Source organism: Dama dama, chromosome 33 (assembly GCF_033118175.1).
Source record: "Dama dama isolate Ldn47 chromosome 33, ASM3311817v1, whole genome shotgun sequence".
In the NCBI taxonomy this organism is placed as follows: domain Eukaryota; kingdom Metazoa; phylum Chordata; class Mammalia; order Artiodactyla; family Cervidae; genus Dama; species Dama dama.
The window spans coordinates 44015802-44039523 of NC_083713.1; the positions used below are offsets into that span (position 1 = coordinate 44015802).

Sequence of the window (23722 nt, forward strand, 5' to 3'; positions counted from 1 at the left end):
TCTCATTTCATCAAGTCACACATCTTTTTATGAAATTAATCTAAAGGAGGGTGTCATCCCTTTGCTAATATATTGTTCTAGCATTTTCTCTTAGTCAACATCTTCCTCAGCCAGGGCACCAACTATTAAATAAACACATATCCATGTCACACAAAGAAAAGTAAAACACAAATCAAGAGACTAATAAAGAGCAAAATACACACTTTGTTTCTGTTGATAATATACGGAAACTAAAGACAACGAATGTTTTACACATTCAAAGACCATTCGCTTATGAGTACTTCATTTCTTACAAAGATGTATCATATTATTCCACTAAATTCTTTCCTAAGTAGATTCTTCCCTAACACATCTTTCAATCAGTTAGGTGAAGAGCACCCATCCAATGCGAGAGCTCTGTGATGAAGGTAGGGGGAGTCTATTGACAGAGAATCAAGCTTAACAGGTGAGCAGAAAGAAGGTGAGTAAGACTGTTAGAAAAGAAGGGGAAAAAAGATGAGCAACAGGATCACTAGATGTTTACTAATGTTGCTATGTTGATTTTTTTCCTTATGAATATCAACCACAGCATTCAAGGAATATTGGTTAATTAATGTGTAAATGCTCTCTTCATTACGTCTAAGGATATGAGAAAACTGTTTTTAATCTTTTAAATATACTTTCTTTCCTTCATAACTCCCTTCCTTCCATCTTTTTTCTTCTTCCTTTTTTAACTGTTAGCTTTTATATTCTGTACTTTGAGAACTACACTGAGTAAAAAATTTGGGTCTCCAAATGTTCCAAAGATTGTGCAAAGATGAATCACGTACTTGACAGGAAGAAGACATTCCTAAGTATGCTACTAAGTCTTGTGGGGTAAGTTCCACTGGACTATAAGTATATAAACAAAGATAGAAAGAATAAAATTCCATTAACTAATGATCTTCTCAGACACGGGACTGTAAGGAAGATTTATAGGCAAAAAGTTGTATAACAAAGACATCCTAGTGCTTCTAAAATAATCCATATTGTCCAAGATCCATTAAATTTCACATTATATAAACTCAAAGTAATTCTTATTCTCAGATTTTGACATTTGCTTACACAATATCAAATATATTTATATTTGTAAACAATAAAGCTTACTTTCTCAATGAGAAATTAAAAGGCATAACTCTTGAACTTCATAGACAAATATATCTAAACTGTAATAATTTTGTTGTACAAATAATGCAGCAAAACAATAGTGTTTCAAATAATATGTCAAATTATAGAAAGGAGAAAACAACAGTATTACTAATTTAACTAGTTTTTAAATGATATTGAATGTGGTTTGAAGAAAAAAACAGTATGTTATCCCTCATGATTTCTTAGTAAGAAGGAATATTTATGTGTTCATATTTAAAATTTTCAAATGCAACATTAAAATTATTAATATACTTCCTAGTATCAGATATATGATGGGCTAATTCTTAATTTTTGTTTACTTGGAAGGCCATTTAAAAAGTGCATTTGCATTATTACAACTCATTCATCAAACAATAATGTCTATGATTATGAAAACAGTCATGCTTCTTGAATTATCCAGAATGCCTTTGAACACAGGTTAAAGGTATTTGAGAATAACCTCAAGCAGCACTTGTAAATACAGATATCATAACACTTTCAAGTTTCAGTTCAAAAACACCAAGTGATTTTTAGGGTAATGCTTTATTTCAAAAATAAAGCCCTTCTTTATTTAAAAAAACTAAAAGCCCTAATATCTTTGAACTATGTATACAAGAATTACTTTGAAAATTTTAAAAATGCCTCTAATTTCCCATTTAACGGTAAATATTGCATGCAAAAAGACTCTAGCTTCTAAACAAGTATTAAAATGACCAACTGATCAGTAATTTGTATCACTTCACAAAAAATATCTGACAGTAAATTACTGAGTCTACACATGCATGCTACAGCATAGTATGTTCAGAGTCAAAAAATAAAGTAAAATAAAATTACCCTAAAAGACATTTCAAGATTCTCTCCACCCCAGATATCCATTCCTGCATCGTAAGTTCCTATCTCTTCAAAGTAGTTTCTGTCAATAGAAAATAGGCCACCAGCCATAGTTGGGGTCCTAGTTGAAAAAAAACAAAAACAAAAGAATATCTTTTGAAAACAATGTGTGGAGTTTAATGAGACTATAGCAAATATTTCTGAAACATTTTAAATAAAAAGCAGTATACTTAAAAATTTCAAACTGGAAACATAAAGCCAAATTGTAAGAGGTTTTAAATTAATAAATAGCATTTTATTTCACATTTTCTGTAAAACTAAACTTAGATTAGTCTATAGCCTTTCATATGGGTGATCAGATAGGTATAAGGAACACTGGCCATTTAAGACAGGGGCATATACATCCTGTGTGAAAGGCATAGTGAAGAGAAATTTGTGTTCTTATCACTATCCTTAAAGAGATGAACTAGTCATGAAACTTCTAGCTGTGATCCTATCACCTAATTATAAATTATTTTAATATGAACTCTAGAAACCTATGGAAATGATTTCTCTATGAAAAGATCTACAACCTATTTGAATATGAAAAAATAAGTGCTGTGAAATATTTATAGGCAATAAGTATCTAATAATAGTTACATAAGTACCATAATAGTGCTACATCTAATTGTCTACAGCTAATTGTTTTACCTAATTAAAATGATAGAATGAATCATATAACCCTATAGATAAACAGAAATCCTGTATACTATTCATGGATTTAGAAGGCCATTTGGCACAGATCCAGAACTTTTTACTAGGATTAATGATTTTGGTTTTCACATTCAAACTTTCTCTGTAGAAACTAAGAAATCAGGTGTTAACCTACACAAGGAATTGATTTTAAAAGATTAATTAAAATCAGTAGTTAATATGTGACCTACACAAAGTTTTTCTGTAAAAGCAGTAAACATTGAAACTGAAAAAAGAAAGTTCCAGTTCACAAACGAATCTTTCTACACAAGCAATGATTATTTCTGAATAGAGATTTTCAAGCTTCACAGCACATGAGCAGCACCTGACACATCCTGAAAAACCTACACTTCCGTGTTTGGGTACCATTCTCTCGGATTTAGATTTAATTGGCCGGGAATGGGGACCAGATCTTTGATACTGTGTAGAGGTCCTAGGTGATTCTACTGTGCTGCTAAATTTACTAGATCGGAAACTCTGATCTAGTAACTTAGATTTAGGATGTTCATTCAGGTACACTTGACCCTTGAACAACATGAGTTTGAAATTCTTGGGTCCACTTATATACAAATATTTTAAATAGTAAGTGCCAGAGTACTACACAATCCAGTGTTGGACAAGTCCTCTGATGTGGAGGAACCTTGGATACCAAGGGCCTAGTATAAAGTATATTCAGATTAACCTCTGTGTTATTCAATGGTAGTTTGAGATTGTTAGAAAACTCAACGTTTTTTCTCAAAATCGTGTCCTCTTCTGCCACAGGATGTGTCCGTATCCTCTAACTGAACAGTGTATTTCATTGAAAAACCTCCATATAATATTGTACTTGGATACCTACCATATCAGAGTTCTCTATTTCTCCCAGTGCTATCACTGTTTTACACTCAGGCAATTAACTGTCCATCAGTTGGAGCAGCAGAGCCTCACTTGGTCTGAGCTGTTTTATTACTTCTAGTCTTGTTGGGTTCCTATCATGGACAGTATCATTGACCTACTGAGTTGTAATGAAAGATAGTAACAAAGCTAAGAGGATGCTAATTATGAAGTAATCATGACCCTCACATGGTTGGGGTTTTGGAAGTCCATGGAAAAAACTATGTAAGGTACTACACTGCTGAATAGTCTATTTAGTGAAATGAGGAACAGAAATTGCTACAATTATCCTATTATAATGTAACTAAGTGCTTAAGAATGTTAAATGATGCATTTTTAATGATCAGTTCAGAGTGCCCATTCACTTGTATATTTACTAGTAAAGAACAAATGCATTTAACTTAATTACATGTATTAAATTTCATCTTATAGTTGGTGATGATTCCTACAAATATGTGAGAAATATATAATAAATGGCTACAATAAATTACATTTTAACCATAGGAATGACTCAAATAAGTTTCACTTTTACTTGAAAAGTAACAAAATCTTTTAAAAATTTGCAATTGCTCAAAAAAAAAATCCTGTATTTTCTGAAGATGAATGCTACTAGGATTTTTTTTTTTTTTTTGTATTTGAAATGGCAGTTAGCTCTCTCAAACAGTTCAGAGATATTATTCTGCCTTAAATAATATCTACAGGCATAGCCAGTGTTGTGTATCATGTTTTATTTTAAGTTAACTGCTCTGTAATGTCACCCATGAACTATTTACATACACCTTTGCAGACCTTAAGTGTTCAGGGTTACTAGAAAATATAAAACCTTGATTATAGTTGAGTTAGCTAAGATGATCTTTTTAAGCATCTCTACAATGTCAGACCAACCAATTCAATCTATTATATTGGGGGGGGGGGGGAGTAATCAGCCAAATAGCTGTGAATTTTACCTACCACACAGCAAATAGGTGAAGATGAACTGAGTAAGTAGAACTAAGTACTCAGCACAGTGCCTGGCACATTATAAATAGCTAATAAGGCTTGGTAATAAATCTTTACAGTTGCTAATGTTAATCATTCAAACAAAAGTCTTAAGTGTCCTTCAATTAATTTTGGCTCCCCAATATACATGCTCTCATTTTGGATTGCAAAATCACCTAAAAACACTTCAGATCCAAGATGCTGAACTTTGAAATCTGCTTCACTAAACACAAGCTTCAATTTTTTAACCCTTCCTATTTAAATCCTACAGAAGTCCCTTTGATGATATGGTTCTTTAGCTCCTCCATATTCTCGCAGACTATCTCCCTTTACAAATCATTTACTTCCCTTCTCCCACCCTCTCTCCAAGATCCTACTATGTCAGTAAAAACCTAGTTGAGCACACTAGGCTCTCTGTCCTTGCCTGACTACATTCTTTTTATAAATATTAATATTATACAGATAAAGGTCTGTATAGTCAAAGCTATGGTTTTTCCAGTAGTCATGTATGGATGTGAGAGTTGGACCATAAAGAAGGCTGAACACTGAAGAATAGATGTTTTTGAACTGTGGTGTTGGTGAAGACTCTTGAACGTTCCTTGGACTGCAAGGAGATCCAACTAGTCCATCCTAAAGGAAATCAGTCCTGAATATTCATTGGAAGGACTGATGATGAATCCAAAGCTCCAATACTTTAGCCACCTGATGAGAAGAGCTGACTGATTGGAAAAGACCCTGATGCTGGGAAAGATAGAAGGCAGGAGGAGAAGGGGACGACAGAGGATGAGATGGTTGGATGGCATCACTCACTCAATGGACTTGAGTTTAAGCAAACTCCAGGAGATATTGAAGGACAGGGAAATCTGGCCTGCTGCAGTCCATGGGGTCAGAAAGAGTCATTCAGGACTGAGCAACTGAACAACAAGAAGAAACATTAGTTCCTGGGTAAACTTACCCTTCCTCATCCACTTCTGTTCCTAAAACCTCGAGAATCATTGAAATAGCAATAAGCTGAGGTCATCTGGTCAAGCTAAAAGTCCATGTTATTGACTCTCTGCTTAAGCCACAAACACCTAATGATCCTTTTATCTCTTTACTTGTTTACCTTGTCTCATTTTATATGAATCTTCCCCAAAAGTTTTGGACTCTTCTCAAAAAACTGAAGATTAAGGCAATGCATAAAATCGAAACTCTCTCAGTCATGAAGTCTAACCTCTTCCAATCTCTATGTTAATATTGTGTTTCTCAGGGCCTCTTCCTTCTTGTCTCGGTAGGAGGTGGGGAAAGATGTCTCCTCTCCTCTGAATGTGGAATAGTATTCATTCTTTTGCCTCAGTCAGCTCTTTTCTGGCTATAAGCACACTTTTTCTTTTTGTTTTTTTAATCACACATTGATTGACTGAGCTTCAACAATATTGCGTATTTTACAAATGGAAGGCTTATGGCAACTCTGAGTCAAGTCTATGCTTAGTTGCTCAGTTGTGTCTGACACTTTGTGACCCAATGGACTGTAGTCCACCAGGCTCTTCTGTCCATGGGGATTCTCCAAGAAAGAATACTGGAGTCGGCTGCCATGCCCTCCTCCAGGGGATCTTCCCAACCAGGTCAGTATTTTGCAGGTGGATTCTTTACTGACTGAGCCATAAGGGAAGCCCTTACTGGTGTCATTTTTCCAACAGCATTTGCCTATACCATGTCTCTGTGTCAATTTTCATAAATTCATAGTACTTCAAACTTTTAAATTATTATAATATTTGCTACACTGATCTGTAATCAGTTATCTTTGACATTACTATTGTAGTTTGGGCACCATGAACCATGCCTTTATAAAACTGGGAACATAATCAATCAATGAAGACCTATAAGACATTCTAGAACTAACACCAAAAAAAAGATGTCCTTTTCATCACAGAGGACCAGAATGCAAAAGTAGGAAGTCAAGAAACACCTGGAGTAACAGGCAAATTTGGCCTTGGAGTACAAAATGAAGCAGAGCAAAGGTTAAGAGACTTTTGCCAAGAGAACACACTGGTCATAGCAAACACCCTCTTCCAACAACTCAAGAGACAACTCTACACATGGACATCCCCAGATGGTCAATACCGAAATCAGATTGATTATAATCTTTGCAGCTGAAGATGGAGATGCTCTATACAGTTAGCAAAAAGAAGACTGGCAACTGACTATGGCTGGGGTCATGAACTCCTTATTGCAAAATTCAGACTTAAATTGAAGAAAGTAGGGAAAACCACTAGACATTCAGATATGATCTAAATCAAATCTCTTACGATTATACAGTGGAAGTGACAAATAGATTCAAGGGATTAGATCTGATAGACAGAGTGCCTGAAGAACTATGGACAGAGGTTCTGACATTGTACAGGAGATAGTGATCAAAATCATTCCCAAGAAAAAGAAATGCAAAATGGTTGACTGAGGAGGCCTTACAAATAGCTGTGAAAAGATGAGAAGTGAAAGACAAAGGAGAAAAGGAAAGATATACCCATCTGAATGCAGAGTTTCAAATAATAGCAAGGAGAGATAAGAAAGCCTTCCTCCGTGATCAATGCAAATAGAGGAAAACAATAGAATGGAAAGACTAGAGATCGCTTAAGAAAATTAGAGATCTCTTCAAAGGAACATTTTATGCAAAGATGGACACAATAAAGGACAGAAACGTTATGGACCTAACAGAAGCAGGAAACATTAAGAAAAGGTGGCAATTATACACAGAACTATACAAAAAAGATCTTAATGACTCAAATAACCATGATGGTGTGATCACTCACCTAGAACCTGACATCCTGGAGTGTTAAGTCAAGTGGCCTTAGGAAGCATCACTATGAATAAATCTAGTAAAGGTGATGGAATTACAGCTGAGCTATTTCAAATCCTAAAAGATGATGCTGTTGAAGTGCTGCACTCAATATGCCATCAAATTTGGTATATTCAGCAGTGGCCACAGGAATGGAAAAAGTGTCTTCATTTCAATTTCAAAGAAAAGCAATGCCAAAGAATGTTCAAACTACCACACAATTGCACTCATTTCACACACTAGCAAAGTAATGCTGAAAATTCTCCAAGCTAGGCTTCAAAAGTTCGTGAACCAAAAACTTCCGGTGGATTCAAGCTGGATTTAGAAAAGGCAGAGGAACCATAGATCAAATTTCCAACACCCTTTGGATCATATAAAAAGCAAGAGAATTCCAGAAAAACATCTACTTCTGGGTCATTAACTATGCCAAAGCTTTTGACTGTGTGGATCAAAACAAACTGTGGAAAATTCTTAAAGAGATGGGAATACCAGAACACCTTACCTGACTCCTGAGAAACCTGTGTGCAGGTCAAGAAGCAACAGCTGGAATAGGACAGGGAACAATGTACTGGTTCCAAATTGGGAAAGGAGAACATCAAGGGTGTATATTGCACCCTGCTTATTTAACTTCTATGCAGAACACATCATGTGAAATGCTGGGCTGGATGAAATAGAAGCTGGAATCAAGAAAGCCAGGGAAAATACCAATAACCTCAGATATGCAGATGATACCATGATTATCAGAGAAAGCAAAGAGGAACTAAAGAGACTCTTGATGGAGGTGAAGGAGGAATGTGAAAAAGCTGGCTTAAAAGTCAACATTCAAAAAATGAAGATCATGGCATCTGGTCCTATCACTTCATGGCATCTAGTCCTATCCCTTCATGGCAAATAGATGGGGAAACAATGGAAACACTAACAGACTTTATTTTCTTGGGATCCAAAAGCACTGCAGATGATGATTGCAGCCATGAAATTAAAAGTCACTTGTTCCTTGGAAGAAAAGCTATAACCAACCTAGCATATTAAAAAGCAGATACTTTCCCACAAGTTCCACGTAGTCAAAGTTATGGTGTTTCCAGTATTCATGTAGACTATAGTCCACTATTCATGGACTATAAAGAAGGCTGAGCTCTGAAGAAGTGATGCTTTTGAACTGTGGTGTTGGAAAAAACTCTTGAAATTCCCTTGGACTGAAAGGAGATCAAATCAATCAATCTTAAAGGAATCCAACCCTGAATATTCATTGGAAGGACTGATGCTGAAGCTCCAAATACTTTTGCCACCTGATGTGAAGAGCCAACTCATAACAAAAGGCCCTGATGCTGGGAAAGATTGAAGGTAGGAGAAGAAGGGGATAACAGAGGATGAGATGGATGGATGGCATCACCAACTCAACGGACATGAGTTTGAGCAAACTCTGACAGATGGTGAAGGACAGGGAAGCCTGGCATGCTGCAGTCTATGGGGTTGCAAAGAGTTGGACATGACTGAGCAAATAAACAAAAATCAATCAATGCTGTTAGTGTCCTGACTTCAATACCATCCAACTTTTTCCCTATTTCTCTTCTTCTCCTTGGGCCTCCCTATTCCCTGAGACCAACTGATATCCCTACAATGATTTCTTATTCAACTGAAAGAAAAAATCACACATATCTCACTTCAAATAAACAATTAGAAATGAGTCAGTTTAGTGAGGTAGGTGTGATAAAAGTCAAGATAGGCCTAAAGATAGGTCTCTTGTACCAAATAAACAGGTTTTGAATGAAAAGAAAAACTTCTTGAAGGAAATTAAAAGTGCCACTCCAGTAAACCATGAATAATAATGAGAAAGCAACACAGTCTTATCGCTGATATGGAGAAAATTTGAGTGGTCTGCATAGAAAATCAAATCAGCTACATTTCCTTAATCAAAACTTAATCTAGAGCAAGGCCCTAACTCTCTTCACTTTTATCAAGCCAGAAAGAAGAAAGGCTTGAAGCTAAAAGAGGTTGCTTTATAAAGTTTAAGGAAAGGAGCTGTCTCTATAACATAAAAATCAAAGGGAAGAAGCAAGTGTTGATGTAGAAGCTGCAAATTATGTGGAACTCTAGCCGAGATAATTAAGGAAGGTCACTACATTAACAGCAGATTTTCCATGTAGATTAAACAGCCTTTTATTGGCTGAAAATGCCATCTTAGCATCTACAGCTAGAGAGGAAAAGTCAATGCTTGGGTTTCAAAGCTTCAATGGACAGATTGTCTTATCAGGGGCTAGTGAAACTGGTGACTTTAAGTAGACAATGCTACTTTACCATACTGAAAACCCTAAAGCCCTTGAGAATTGTGCTGTATCTACTCTACCTGTTACCTATAAATGGAGTAATAAAGCCTGGGTGATAGCACATCTGTTTACAACATGGTTTACTGAATATTTTAAGCTCACTATTGAAACTAAAATTTATTGAGAATAAAAGATTTCTTTCAAAATATTATTGCTCATTGACAATTCACCTGGTCACGATAGAGCTCTAATGGAGATGTATAACAAAATTAATGTTATTCTCATGCCTGCTAACACAACATCCATTCTGCAGCCCATGGATCAAGCAGTACTTTTGACTTTCACATCTTAATCTTTAAGAAATACATTTCATTAGGTTGTAGTTGTCATTGGTAGTGATTCCTCTGATGGATCTGGGCAAAATCAATTGAAAACTCTCTGGAAAAGATTCACCCTTCTAGATGCCATTAAGAACATTCACACTTCATGGGAAGAGGTCATAATATCAATATTAATAGGAATTTGGAAAAAGTTAATTGCAATCCTCAAATGACTTTGAGGTGTTCAAGACTTCAGTGAAGGATACAGCTGCAGATGTGGTAGAAATAGCAAGAGAACTAGAATTAGAGATGGAGCCTAAAGATGTGCCTGAACTGCTGCAAACTCATAACAAAACTTTACCAGATGTGGAATTGCTTCTTATGAATGAGCAGAGAAAGTTTATTGAGATGGAATCTATTCCTAGTGAAGAGTCTGTGAACACTGGGAAATGACAACAAAGGATTTAGAAACTACATCAACTTAGTTGATAAAGCAGTGACAGGATTTGAGAGTACTGATTCCAGTTTTGAAAGGATTTCTGTGAATAAAATGTTATCTAATAACATTACATGCTACAGAGAAATAGTTTGTGAAAGGAAGAGTCAATCGATGTGGTAAGCTTTACTGTCTTAAGAAATTTCTACAATCACACCAACTTTCTAGTAAGCCCACCCTGATTTGTGAGCAGGCATCAACAACAGCATCCAGATAAGACCCTTCATCCCTATAGGCTCCGATATGGTTAGAATTTTTTAGCAAGTATTTTTTAGCTAAGGTATATACATTGTTTTAGAGGCAATGCTCTTGAACACTTAATAGACTACAGTATGATATAACTTTTAAATGCACCAGGAAACCAGAAAAAGTATTACTCACTTTAACCCAATATTCACTTATTGCAGCAGCCTGGAACCAAACCCACAACCTCTAAAGTATACCTGCAACCTTTCAGCTACCTGTTTATTGACTATTGAAAGTGAGTTGCTCAGTCACGTCTGACTCTTTGCGACCCCATGAAGTGCAACTAGCCAGCTTCCTCTATCCATGAGATTCTCTGTCCATAGGATTCTCCAATCAAGAATACTGGAGTGGGTTGCCATTTCCTTCTCCAGGGTATCTTCCCAACCCAGGGATCAAGCTCAGGTCTCCTGCATTGCAGGCAGATTCTTCACCAGCTGAGCCATCAGGGAAGTCTCTGTTCACTGACTATTACATCTGTATTTCATACCTTTGATTTTTAGATTGTCCCTTTGAGCTTACAAAACTGCTCAATTAAGTTCTATCCTAAACTACAATACATCTTCACTCTATTCTATTGCTCATTTAAACCAGGGATATAACTTTTACTGGTGACCTTATTGAAAGGATGGTTTTTACATACTCCCTCAACTCCTCTTGACCTTCTAACTAGAATCTGGATCTTGTTCCCTTCTCTGCAATAACTTCCTTCTGGAAGAGACTATTGATTATAAACTTCAATAGCCTTTCCTTTGAAAGCATTTAACACAATCTATCAGCCTCCTTGCTTGAAATTCTTTTCACCTCTGATTCCCACTGCATCATTCTAGAGAGTTTTCTCCTTCTACCAATTTGAATATTGTATGATACTTATCGATGTCCCTTCCTTTCCATTGCTGGATGTCAGATCTCAAAATGTAGTCTTCTCAAGGGTCTCTCAGAGGCAGTTTTCTCTTTCTAAACTCTTTGCTTGGTCTTATGCCCTTAGCGTCACCTCCTAATCTATGCAGTCTCTTCTCTCCTCTGCATTGGTTGTGCTCTTTCAATAACTCACTAGATGCTTTCTTAAAAAACTCCTCCTGACTCTGATCAGTGTATATAACAGAGAAGGTGCTACCATGTCTGCTTCTCTTTCAAAGACCTCTATGTCCTTCTAAAGTCCTAAGATTTTATTCATCAGATTTTATTTCATCAAACCACCATTCAGCACCTTTATCATTTTGTCTCATTCAGTCATTTCCCACGTACTTCCTCCTTTTAAAGTATTTTTTGACACTTATCTCTGTTATCCAATTTTTGTCCTTATTTCTAACTATTTGTTATGGAATGTTCTTGCTTCTGCAGTCTGCAATTTCCAAAACGTATTCTACAAACCATAGCCTGTTTAATTTATCTAAATAAAAATTCCTCTTAAAACATTAACCAGATGTTCCAAAACCTATATTTAAAAAATTTCAGATTTTTATATTATTTTGCCATTAGTGATATAGAGCTACCCAATGAGCTCCTTCATTTAACTATCTTTATGTATTTAAAGTGTTTAGTGGGCTTCCCAGGTGGCGCTAGAAGTAAAGAACCTGCCTGCCAATGCAAGAGAGGCAGGAGACATGGGTTCACTTGATCCCTGGATCAGGACATCCCCCGGAGGAGGGCATGCATCCCATTCCAGCATCCTCGCCTGGAAAATCCCATGGACAAAGGAACCAGGGGGGGATACAGTCCATGAGGTCACAAAGAGTCGGACACGACTGAAGTGACTAAGCATGTACACATGCAAAAGTTTAGTTGTTTGCAGTAAATGCTTCACACTTTCAAACCTTCGTACATCTGTTCATCCATTTGCCACTTAAATCTTCCTTTGTAAACTCCCCTTAAATGTTTAAACCTGCTTCAGGTCAATGCAAAATTTATATAGTCCATACAGGCTGGCTTTGGTACAAACCTCTTCCCTCCAGTCTAGTTGTCATCTTTCCCTTCTTCCTTGTACTATAGCACTCTGCTTCTCTTGAGGCAATTGTCACTTCGTACTGAGTATTATATTTATTACTATAAACATCTTACCACTTCTATGAGTACAGTTAATATATTGGTTTAATAGTAATAGACATTTATTGAATAACTGAAATAAACAAGAAAGAATATGTATCCCCATGTCCATATTGTAAGTTAAAGTTACCTGCAACTGTATTTCTGAAACTGTGAAAAAAAAATTCTTTGCTTACATCTGCTAAATTGATAATAAAGATGGGTTCACGAATTCCAGGATATTTAAAGACCTTATCATCTAGTAAGAATTTTGGGGACTGAGTTTGATAGTATTTTAGAAATAAAGATATAAAGCTTTATAACAACACAGAGTAGTGAAGAACTTGAAAAGTAAGCATTTGACAAGGAAAAATACTGAAGATTTTCATCAGAACTTCATAAGGCAAAAGAAATTGTGATAGAATACATTTGATTATTCAGTAATGCTAAAATGGAATGATGCATTTTCACCAATAAGACAATATATCCTGTATTTTACACTGGGCTGGTATAACCACCACGTGTATGAAAAGAATGTACACAGTAAAGAGACTCCAAGATGAAGCTAGTTAGTTTTACGAATATGGACTTTGTATCTGGACTGACTAGATTTGAAGCTCAATTCCACAATGTGACCTTCAGCAAGTCCCTTTTCTGTACTTTAATTTGATCATCTATAAGTTGGGGATATATGTTAATGCATGTGATACTCTTAGAATAGTATCGGCACTAACCAAGTACTGCACACTTAAATTTTAATTTTAATGAAGAAGAGGAAAACATCTGTTTGTCAAGATAATAATCAGCTTTATCTTATTTTCAGACTCAAATCAATTTTTAATAGAAGTGTAATATTTTAGGGCTTTAAAATCCTTACAGATTTGATCAACCAAATTTAACTACAATGTATTTAAATATCTTGTTCAGGAACCACCAAGTAGTTGATGGTCCAGCTGAGAAAAAAATTCCTTCTATATATCAATCATCTATTTCTCCATCTAACCAGCTTCCAGTTGTCCATATAACTCACACAACACAAGATTTGATATAGCTAATTTGAAATAGTCTTTTCCTGATTTCAAGCTCCAAATATATGTATCATGTTTTTCTGTGACTGTTAGCACTGCTGTTCAAAGCAATTTCTTGTAAAGTTATTGAAACATCACTTCTTCTCACTAATCCTTTGATATACTAGGATTCTATTTAATCTTACTTGGCAAATAACCAGGATCTCTGGAGAAAAGTCTGAAGAAGATTTGTGAGACTATAGCTCAGCTTTCGGCTGTTATTTGCAGTAGTCAAATCACACAGTATCTAGACAATCAGGTTTTAGCTCTGCATTAATAAAATTTCTCACATATTACAAACTATGATAAAGAGAAAAGAAAAGCATAAATATTTTATTTTTTATACAAATGTTAGGCAAATAGCTGAAATAGTTCCATAAGTTTGATTTTGTTCAAGTCATAAAAAAAAAAATAATGACTTCAATTGGTTAACCACTGTGAATGTTTAGAAACTAAAGGAAATTTAGACACTGTGAGTTTCTCTCCTTCCTTCTGTATTCTGTCAACTATACTCAATATAAAAAAAAAGAAGAGAAAGAAAGGAAGCAAAGGCACAAACTATTCTTTTACTAGAGTAAGTAATGAATAATTGCATGTTGAATGTAATTAAAGGTTTTTGGATAGAGAAAAGCAGGAAGTTTAGTGGAATATTGCATACCACAACACTGATTTGAACATATATTTGAGTAAGAAGATGCAGCTTTTAGTATAGAAGAAACTGTTACACTTTAAGAGTTATGTCAACTTAGCCTCTGAGCAGGAAGCTTGTTCAGATGCTGCAGAGTCTATGGAACACAGATAATTTCAAGGCTATATTTAAAGAATAAGAAAAAAAATTAAAGTTCTGCCTAATAGGGACAAATGGCTTGTTTTTCGGCCAAAGAATCCATTTATCAAGAAGTACTAGAATCAAATACAATAACCTATGCTTAAAGACCTATATTCCCAAAGAAGGAACAGTTTTTTTTTTTTCTTTTTCCTAAATCCTTTTTCATAATCCTCACCACCTGATAAAACTCTAAACTTCCAAAGAGGCTATATAGTAAATGGTGCAAAAAAAATTTTTTTCATTTAATGCTTCAGATGGGTTAAAATAAAAAATGGGGCCAGATGTTTTAAAATGTTTTTGTTAATTAATTATTCAGTATATAAACATGATAGTTTATTTATCACCCTGTAAACTTTCTGTACCAGACTTGTTTCCATCTCATTTCAGCAGATTGCTAGGAAACTCTTGCAAATTATCCCCTAAACCATTAGGAAGTAATATACTATTAATGTGCTATTTTCTCCAAAGAATATAAAGATTCCATCTGGGGTAGAATATTTTTTTCTCAAAATCAACATATATTAGATTTCAATACAAGTAGGTATGAATGTTGAACTGTTGAATATTCTGAAGTTCAACTCTTTCAAAATCTATTCTATGCACAAACTTCACTTTCTCTGTGCTGTTTCTTTAGCATCTCTTATTTTAAAGAGGTGTCTCACAGGCATTATCTCTGCTTCTTTTATCCAATTTCAAAGTGCAATTGTCACTGGACTGAGGAAAATAAAGTCTGATAGCTAAAAACTAAGAAATATATCACTAGTTGCTACTATATAATAACAAATATTGTCTCAGATTTTACAGAATAAGTGTATTTCACTTACTGTACTTCCTGATAAATTGAAGTTAGTGATGATTTGGGGGGAGAAGGAAATCAAACTTGCAAAAGGTATCAGGATATTAAAACAAATTTCATATTGCTTGAATGCATAATTCTAAAGAGACTATGTTATATGCAATAACTGTAGATCACAGGTGCAAATGGCAAAAAAATAAAGTGTAAAACTCTCAGGTTGACTTTGATTATCAAAAATTGAGAAAGAGATTAGTAAATAATTTAGATATTACCAACCATTAAAATTTTTATTTGTGACAATGTTTAATGGCATTAAAGATACTAAGCTGATATACCAACTTTTAAACTGTGGAGAAATGTATCTGGAAAGAGATGCGCTAGAAGTAAATAAAATATGAAAGAACTGGCTCACTGGTGTTCTGCTTAAAAATACAGATATTTTTCACATTTATTTTTCAATCCATGTATATTCTACTTATATTATCAGAAATAAAGTTAAAATTACCTTTAAAATAGTCTCAAATTTCATTTAATGTTTTACAGCACTTCACAAGTTAAAAGCAAGGCAAGGAGGATAATTTTCCATTTCAGCATTAAGGAGAATTGCTAAATTCTCAATAGGAGGAGCTTGAAATAAAACTCAGATCCTCCAAAGCCAACTTCAATGCTCCTTCTGTCATATCATATTAGAAGGACACAGGAAATAACATATATGAACACTATGAGTTATTCATAATAATTGTAACCCAAGGTGTTATTAATACTATTGTTTAATTTATTTGATTTTCTTTATAAATTCCTAATTTCAATGAGACAAAAATACATCTATGAGATTAGACAAATGTTAACAAAAATGGACAAAGTCAAATATGTCAGAAATAAAAAACTCATAATGGCATTTATGCTTCCTTCATTCAATATTGCGCTAGCATGGATCAGAAGACAATCTAGAACTCTAGTTTTGCTTGAGAAAAATATTGAACATGGTACTCAAAGTAAGAATGGAGTCATACTAAGAATATTAATAATGACAAAATGTGGGAAAAAAAGTCCATAAAGTAAGACACAAAAGGGAAAGACAAATAGACTTGATAAATAACCCTGTAGACTTTTAATTAAGTAATCTGTTTCAATCAGTGAGAAATTAAAGTAGAAACTAATATCTTTATAACTATTTATTTAGGGTTACTTGTAGGGCATACTTAAGAGATAAACACAATCAATAAGATTTAAGCGTCAGGTTCTTTTTCAGAAGCACACACCTCTCTATCAGCTGACTTTGTTTAAATCCTGTACCTCCACTCTCTCCACTTTGTGCTGGCCTTTTCCATATCCAGTAGACTCTGGCTGATGCTAGACTCTGAACAGGGCTTGTGTGTTCGATGACTTTCAAACTCAGCCATTTTTCAGGCAGTAGCCTCTAAATCAAAGATTACAAAAGATTTAAAAGATTGTGCTGTGCCTAATTGCTCAGTCATGTCTGACTCTGCGACCCCATGGACTGTAGCCCGCCAGGCTCCCCTGTCCATGGGGATTCTCCAGGCTAGAATACTGGAGTGGGTTGCCATGCCCTCCTCCAGGGGATCTTCCCAACCTAGGGATCGAACCCAGGTCTCCCACATTGTAGGCGAATTCTTTACCATCTGAGACATCAAGGAAGCCTTTTAAAAGATTATAGCTATGCAAATAAAAATATGTGAAGTCAATTAGTTGCAATAAGCATACTTCTCTCACCTGTGATTGGGACACAGATACAGAGAAATATTTCTCCAAGTGCAAGAATGAAAAATGGCAGTTGATCCTCAGCCTTAGAATCAGGGAGACACACACTAAAAAAGGAACTGGGAGATTGGGCTAAACTATCATGCTATTTCTACATGAGCAGCTTTTACTCAGTTACTCCTGATTATGCCAAGTAGGAAACTGGACCATTGTAGCAAAATCTTCTTATTTCTAAAGAATGGCTTGAAATTTAGATTTTTATTTTAAATATCTCATTTTAAAAACACTGGTAATTTTAATAAATGCCAAACATTATATAGGCCAAAGAAAACACATCTATAGAGCATATTTGACACACAAGCTCCTGGTTAATGGCCTCTGGTTTAATAATTTGATTACTATATTTTTGTACGTATAGTTGAGAGATTTCTGAAAAGTCATATAATTTGACTACTAAAATGTCAAGCACAGTTTACTGATTACAGAAAACTAAATAGAACAAAGCTGGATTATGTATGCTATTATTTCACACTCATAACTTCACAAATGCCAAGCATTTCACGAACTCCATTTATTATCAAAAAGAAAATATCAAAGACCAGAGGTTGACAATAGAATAATAAGTATAACCATTATAAACTTTACTTTAAATGCAGTATAACTAAGGTTAGGTTACAAGTTCAAGTTGTTTCTCTGTGTATGCAGATGTGTGACTGTATTTCTAAATGATGACTAACTAGCCAATTATAGTCCCTAGAAAGTTCTGTCATAACTGACATTTTAAATGAAGCATTCTGCTAAGAAAACCAAAATTTCGACCTCATTTTAATCACTTTAGCTATTCCGAATTCTGTTAATCAAGTAGAAAAAAAAATTGTCTTTAACACTTACAATGATTTATCTGTTTGTATGAATGCAAGAAAAATGATCACACCGTCAAGTAATAGATTACAAGTACAGAGAAAGTTCACATTACAGCTATGCTGATGAAAATTACCTGCAGGCTGTTACAACACAGCCTGTGAATTAATTAACCTTTTGCCATAAAAATCTTGAAACTTCAGCAAAGACTGAGTTTTCTGTTTCTCCTGCTCTAGCTTCCTTAGTACTGAAATACTGTCCCTTCGCAGCGAAAATACTGTGCAATTACTGAGGTAAACAAATAAACATACTCAGATTCCATCATTGCTCCATGTTATTATAATAAAATCACATAAGTTGTGATTAAAATACAGCAATTTAGATGTTTCCTCTTTTTTTCAGTTAAAGATGAGAGATAATGGTTGATTTCTCTGTAGATCTTTAATTTTATGAATAAGACTGGCAGTTTCTTCATATGAATAATGGCTACCTCTTAATTATGTATGTTCTGAATTTGGGAGAAACTAATTAAATAAAAGCAGAACTTTTGCCAACATATTAAAAAATAACTACTCACATGCTTTCTTCTAAACTTCATTTTCAAATAAATAAACACACTATCTCTATTTGAGTGTACTGGTCAAGTACTTTGATAATTTCCACTTGGGGTCTGAAGCTGAGAAATCATCTAACAATAAATAAAACTATGATCTAGGGAAATAGGATTTCTAAATAAACAATGATAACATGAGCCGTTGTATTCCTTCAAGTTGTTAAAGCCAAGGATCAATAAGACATGGTGAATGTGAAGATGACAGCAAGACTTAACAACTACTAAATTACACTGTACATATTGACATAATAATTTCACATCCTTATGCAACTGTTTGGAAATACTTTTTACTATTTTCTTTGATGTAATTAATATCTCAAGAGGGTTAACAGTCTCAATATTTAATTGTTCAATAACAAGCAGTTATTAGCTTTTTTTTTGAGCTAGCTTCAATTAATTCATTATATAATTAGTCTTAACAATGGATAAGCCATTCTCTGAGTAGGTTAGGAGATATTCTTGTTTAGATAATGGGTTTTATATATATATATTGTTTTAAAACATTAGGGTATTTCTCTATTCTCTCTCTCTCTCGGTCATCTGTGTGTATATGCTCAGTCGTGTCCGACTCTTTGCAACCCTCTGCTGTAGCCCTCCAGGATCCTCTGCCATGGAATTTTCCAGACAAGAATACTGGAGTGGGTTGCCATTTCCTCCTCCAGAGGATGTTCCCAACCCAGGAATTGAACCCATGTCTCTTATATCTCTTGCACTGTAAGCAAATTCTTTACCACTGAACCACTGGAAAAGCCTATTTTCCAATCAAATGATGATTTGCCAAATTCATCTTAAAGAGCTAAACTAGTGAACTTCTTCCCCAAGTATTGTTCAGAGAATCAATTTTTAGTTGCAGGTAAGAGGTATACAACAATATGTTAAAGTAAGAAGGTGATAATGCTTGTCTAGAAAACTGAAGATGTACATGATAGGTGTACATGTATACCTATATATGTATATATATATATATTCTCAGTTAAGGACATACATATTTTAAGTGTAATTATTTCAAGTTAAGCAGATTCTTAAAATAATTTGGAACAAATGTTTCATAATTGTTAATATATTAAAATTTTCCAAATGAATCTTTTATTGGGAAAGTATAGGGAAATTAGCTCTTTAAGGTTGGAAAATTTAAAACATTTACCAAAACATTTTTGGTTAGTTCAATTTTGAGCATACCCCAGTTATAAGCTACATTTAGCTAGGTATATATCTACACCTGAAGTATCAAAGCTAATACATGTTTGTCACATAGAAAATTAACAATACATATATTTTGAATATAAGAATACACAAAGTTTCAAAAAATAACTGGTACTCTGCCAATACTTAAATTTGTCTGTGCTGATTTAAACTAGAATTAATATTTCCATTGATTCTAGGATGATCATGCTCACGATAATACATGTATTTGAATAAAAACTAGATGTCTTTGAAAGCCTAAAGAATGAATAATAGGTATATAATATATCTTAATTGTTCTAGGAATACACATGCTATGCTTTGGAAGATATGCTCCACATACCTGACAGGTAATGTTCTGTCTCCTTTCCTTCTATCCATTTCTCTTTGGGGAACAGGATACCAACGGAAATTCAGTTTCCAGTTAAAACCCCCGTAAGTCATGTCTGATCCAGCCATGTATTCAAAGGTGTCATCACTAATCACATCAATGATGGGGCATACAACTGTCTTCCTGCAGGAAAACTAAAATCAGCTGATGCAAAAATGATGATTTAAACATTTAATTAGCTTCTTTAAACATCACATAGCCGATACACTGAAATTTAATTATTTTGTGACTTTAATTTGCCTTTATTGTCATGTTACCTTTTTCTCCATGGAATTACTTCCTTTTATTACATCTGACTTCAGTCTACTTTTATTCTATCATGTATAATCTAATCAAATATACTAATTGATCCTCAAGCTAATTTCCAAATGCATTCTAAGTACTAACTCAGCAGGATGAGCATGGCCTATTTTTCATTAAACCTCTCCCCACAGCATGATTAGTAGACTGCTTTGATATTATGCAGCATTTCAGCTATAGCCCACTGAAAAGCAAGGGTGTGCAGGGAGGGAAGGATGAATGATAGCAAATTCAATCTGGTAGCTTGACTCTCAAAGGCGATAGTTTAGATTAAAGAGAGAGCTCAGAGAAAATGTTCATGGAAAAACAAACAAATGAAAATCCACAAAGAGAAGCAACAATAAAAGTCATGATCATCAGTATAAGTAAATATTTCCTATGAAAGATATTACGTTCATGACAATTTCTGAGTGAATCATCTTAGACCAGCAGTTTACACTAACAATCTACATATTTTAAAATAGGAAAAGATAAGCAACTTCAGTCTCTGGAGTTTTATGGTCCATTTTTTTCTTAAAGTAAGAGGAAGAGCCAGAAGATTTGGTATTCTTTTCTTTTTTAATGTATTTTACTGAAGTAAAGTTGATTTACAATGTTGTTAATTTATACCATATATACCACTTTGGATAGCAAAGTGATTAAGTTATACACACATAGATTTGATATTCTTGATGGTGGTTTTTTAGGATAAGGAACTTTGCACCATGGGAGGTCATTAGGTATTCTTTTAATCCATGGTTCACTTTCTCTAGTCTATCCCTATTCCAAGCCTATATGTTTTATTATGGTGTCAACCTTCTGTCATCTCCAAAGTAAATGTTTAAACAACTGGGCCTTGTTTATAGCTAATTCCAAAAAGTAGAGCTTGTTTTTCATATAAGATAGAAAGGAAATACACAAATATGCTCTAGAATCACCCACAGATATGGAAAACAAGGAAATGTTGCCCATTATTTACTCTGGTTTTGTAATACCTGTATCATCAATGCTCAATTTCTAATAGATCTTATATGCCACACAATTGACCAATGTCTGGAGTCCTCTTAAGTTAAAAGGTTTCCAACTTTGCTGATGATTCAGTGGTGAAGAATTCACCTGCCAATGCCATGGACACAGGTTTGATCCCTGGTCTGGGAGGATCCCACATGCCATGGGCCAGCTAAGCCTGAGCACCACAGCTACTGAGTCAGCACTCTCGAGCCCTGTAGCCCACACACTGTGACTACTGAACCCCATGTGCCTAGAGCCTGTGCTCTGCAACAAGAGAAACCACGGAAATGAGAGGCCTACACACAGCAACGAGAGAGCAGCCTCTGCTTGCCACAACTAGAGAGAGCCCATGCACAGCAGCAAAGACCCAGTACAGCCATGAAAATAAACAAATGAATCTTAAAAAAAAAAAAAAAGAAAGAAATTGAAAGGTTTCACCTAGCCTTGGATAAGCTTCTTGGTAACTCTGGTCCTTATAAAAACAATATCTTTCTTTCTTCATTAAATTTAATAATTTAAATTATAGGGAGATGACATTAGATCTAATAACCTTGAATAGAACTTTAGTATCTAGTTATGGCAACTTTAGAACATATAAGCAAGATAAGACATTAGAGTTCATTATATGTTCATATAATGAACATCTAAATATGTTGTTAGATTAAAAAATAAATGATCTATTCATGACCATAGTGAAGTAACATTATATTACAATCTCACTAAGTTGAATATGAAACACATGTTTTAAAAAGCAGGATAATGTATGAAAAGCTGCCAGGAAATGCATTTAAGATGTTCCAAGTTCATTTTACTTTGCCAGCCTTACCCTCCTGTGCATACTGTACTATACACAGAATGGAAAAGTGTTATTACCCATATATTACATTCAGTAGACTAAAAGGTTCCCACTGCTTTCTTCAACTGCTATGGTTCATTTTACTGACAACCTCCATCCATCTTCCTGGCAAATACCAAATCATGCCATTTATGTGATAGAGCTGCAGTAGCTCACACAAAGCAGCCCCTGTCTTGGAGCCTTAATTAAAAACTTCAATCCTAAGAAGACCTTTCTACTGTTCGTGAAATGACTGTACAAGCAAGGTGCTATGCAATGTTTTGCTATTATTTCAGAGAGCAATTGGCATAATTGTCTTCATTAGGTGCTTAGGAATGGTACTCATTTATCATCAATAATTATGAATAACTGCAAGAAATCCATTTAAACTTCATAGTATCACATGGGAAAGAATTGCAGGTATCCATGAGGGTTTCTAATTTCTATAAAGCATTCTTCAACTTTTCAGATTTCATGATATGTCTGTACAGAATGGCAATACTATTTTAATTAAACATTCTTACAACTACGCTTTTCTTTAAATCATGATTTCATTTCAGTGTGGTGCATGAGTGTATATGAGTTTATTTTTAAGATCTTCAAGGTGGCTTTCTACTCAACATTGATTAAGAACAGTGACTAGGTAGAGAGAAGATTGTTCTGGAAGTGGAGAGATCTAAATTGTTGTCCTCATTTACAATTTCTAGGACAAGCTATTTAACTCATCTGTTCTTCCCTATCATCAGATACAGAGAAGAGTATCTTTATTATCTACCTCACAGAGTGGTTGTGAAGACAAAGCTGCTTTGAAAACATATTTTGTAAGATGTACTACTATTTCTGATTGGACTGATTTCCTTCATCTATAAAATGAATATTCAGCATCTTTACTGTTTGAATTGCTTGACTTTCTTAATCAAACATTCAGGTTTGGCATAAATAAACCAAGATCTTAATTAAATAAGGAGTAAGGGGACTTCTTTTTTAAAAGCTAGGAAATAAACATTCTGAAAATAGCAGCTTGGGAAGAAAAGTTACGAGGGATAGCTGTAACGGTCCTAACAAGTTAAGTCAAAATCCAGACAGACAGAGCATATGAATTCTTACCTGTCCTCCTTTATTCTCGCCAGCAAGGGCTCTAGCCATCCTAATGTGCATTCACAGTGTGCGTCCAGGAAAGTTATGACTTGTCCTTTTGAAGCAGCTGCTCCTCGAAGGCGGGCACGTATTAACCCAGAGCGCTCTTCCATTCTAATAATTTTTACTGGCACTTCTAAATTTTTCACATAATTCTCTAATGTTAACTTGAGAAAATCTGTAATGTGCAATTAAGAATTTATAAAGTTTTGAAATTCTTTTAAGACAGAGAAGTGATACTACTACCTAGATGGAAATTCAACACACAGAAGTGAT

At 34.7% G+C, this 23722-nt stretch overlaps 1 protein-coding gene across 1 annotated transcript in view; it reads right to left on the reverse strand.

Annotated features, from left to right (window-relative positions):
- GALNT13 (polypeptide N-acetylgalactosaminyltransferase 13) overlaps nt 1-23722 on the reverse strand; it is a 557108-nt gene that overhangs the window by 190354 nt on the left and 343032 nt on the right. The window contains exons 5-7 of the mRNA XM_061135076.1: nt 23417-23624; nt 20137-20307; nt 1981-2098 (exon numbers count right to left, since the gene is read on the reverse strand). Of these exons, the coding sequence (XP_060991059.1) occupies nt 1981-2098; nt 20137-20307; nt 23417-23624 (497 nt within the window). The remainder of the gene's footprint in view (nt 1-1980; nt 2099-20136; nt 20308-23416; nt 23625-23722) is intronic.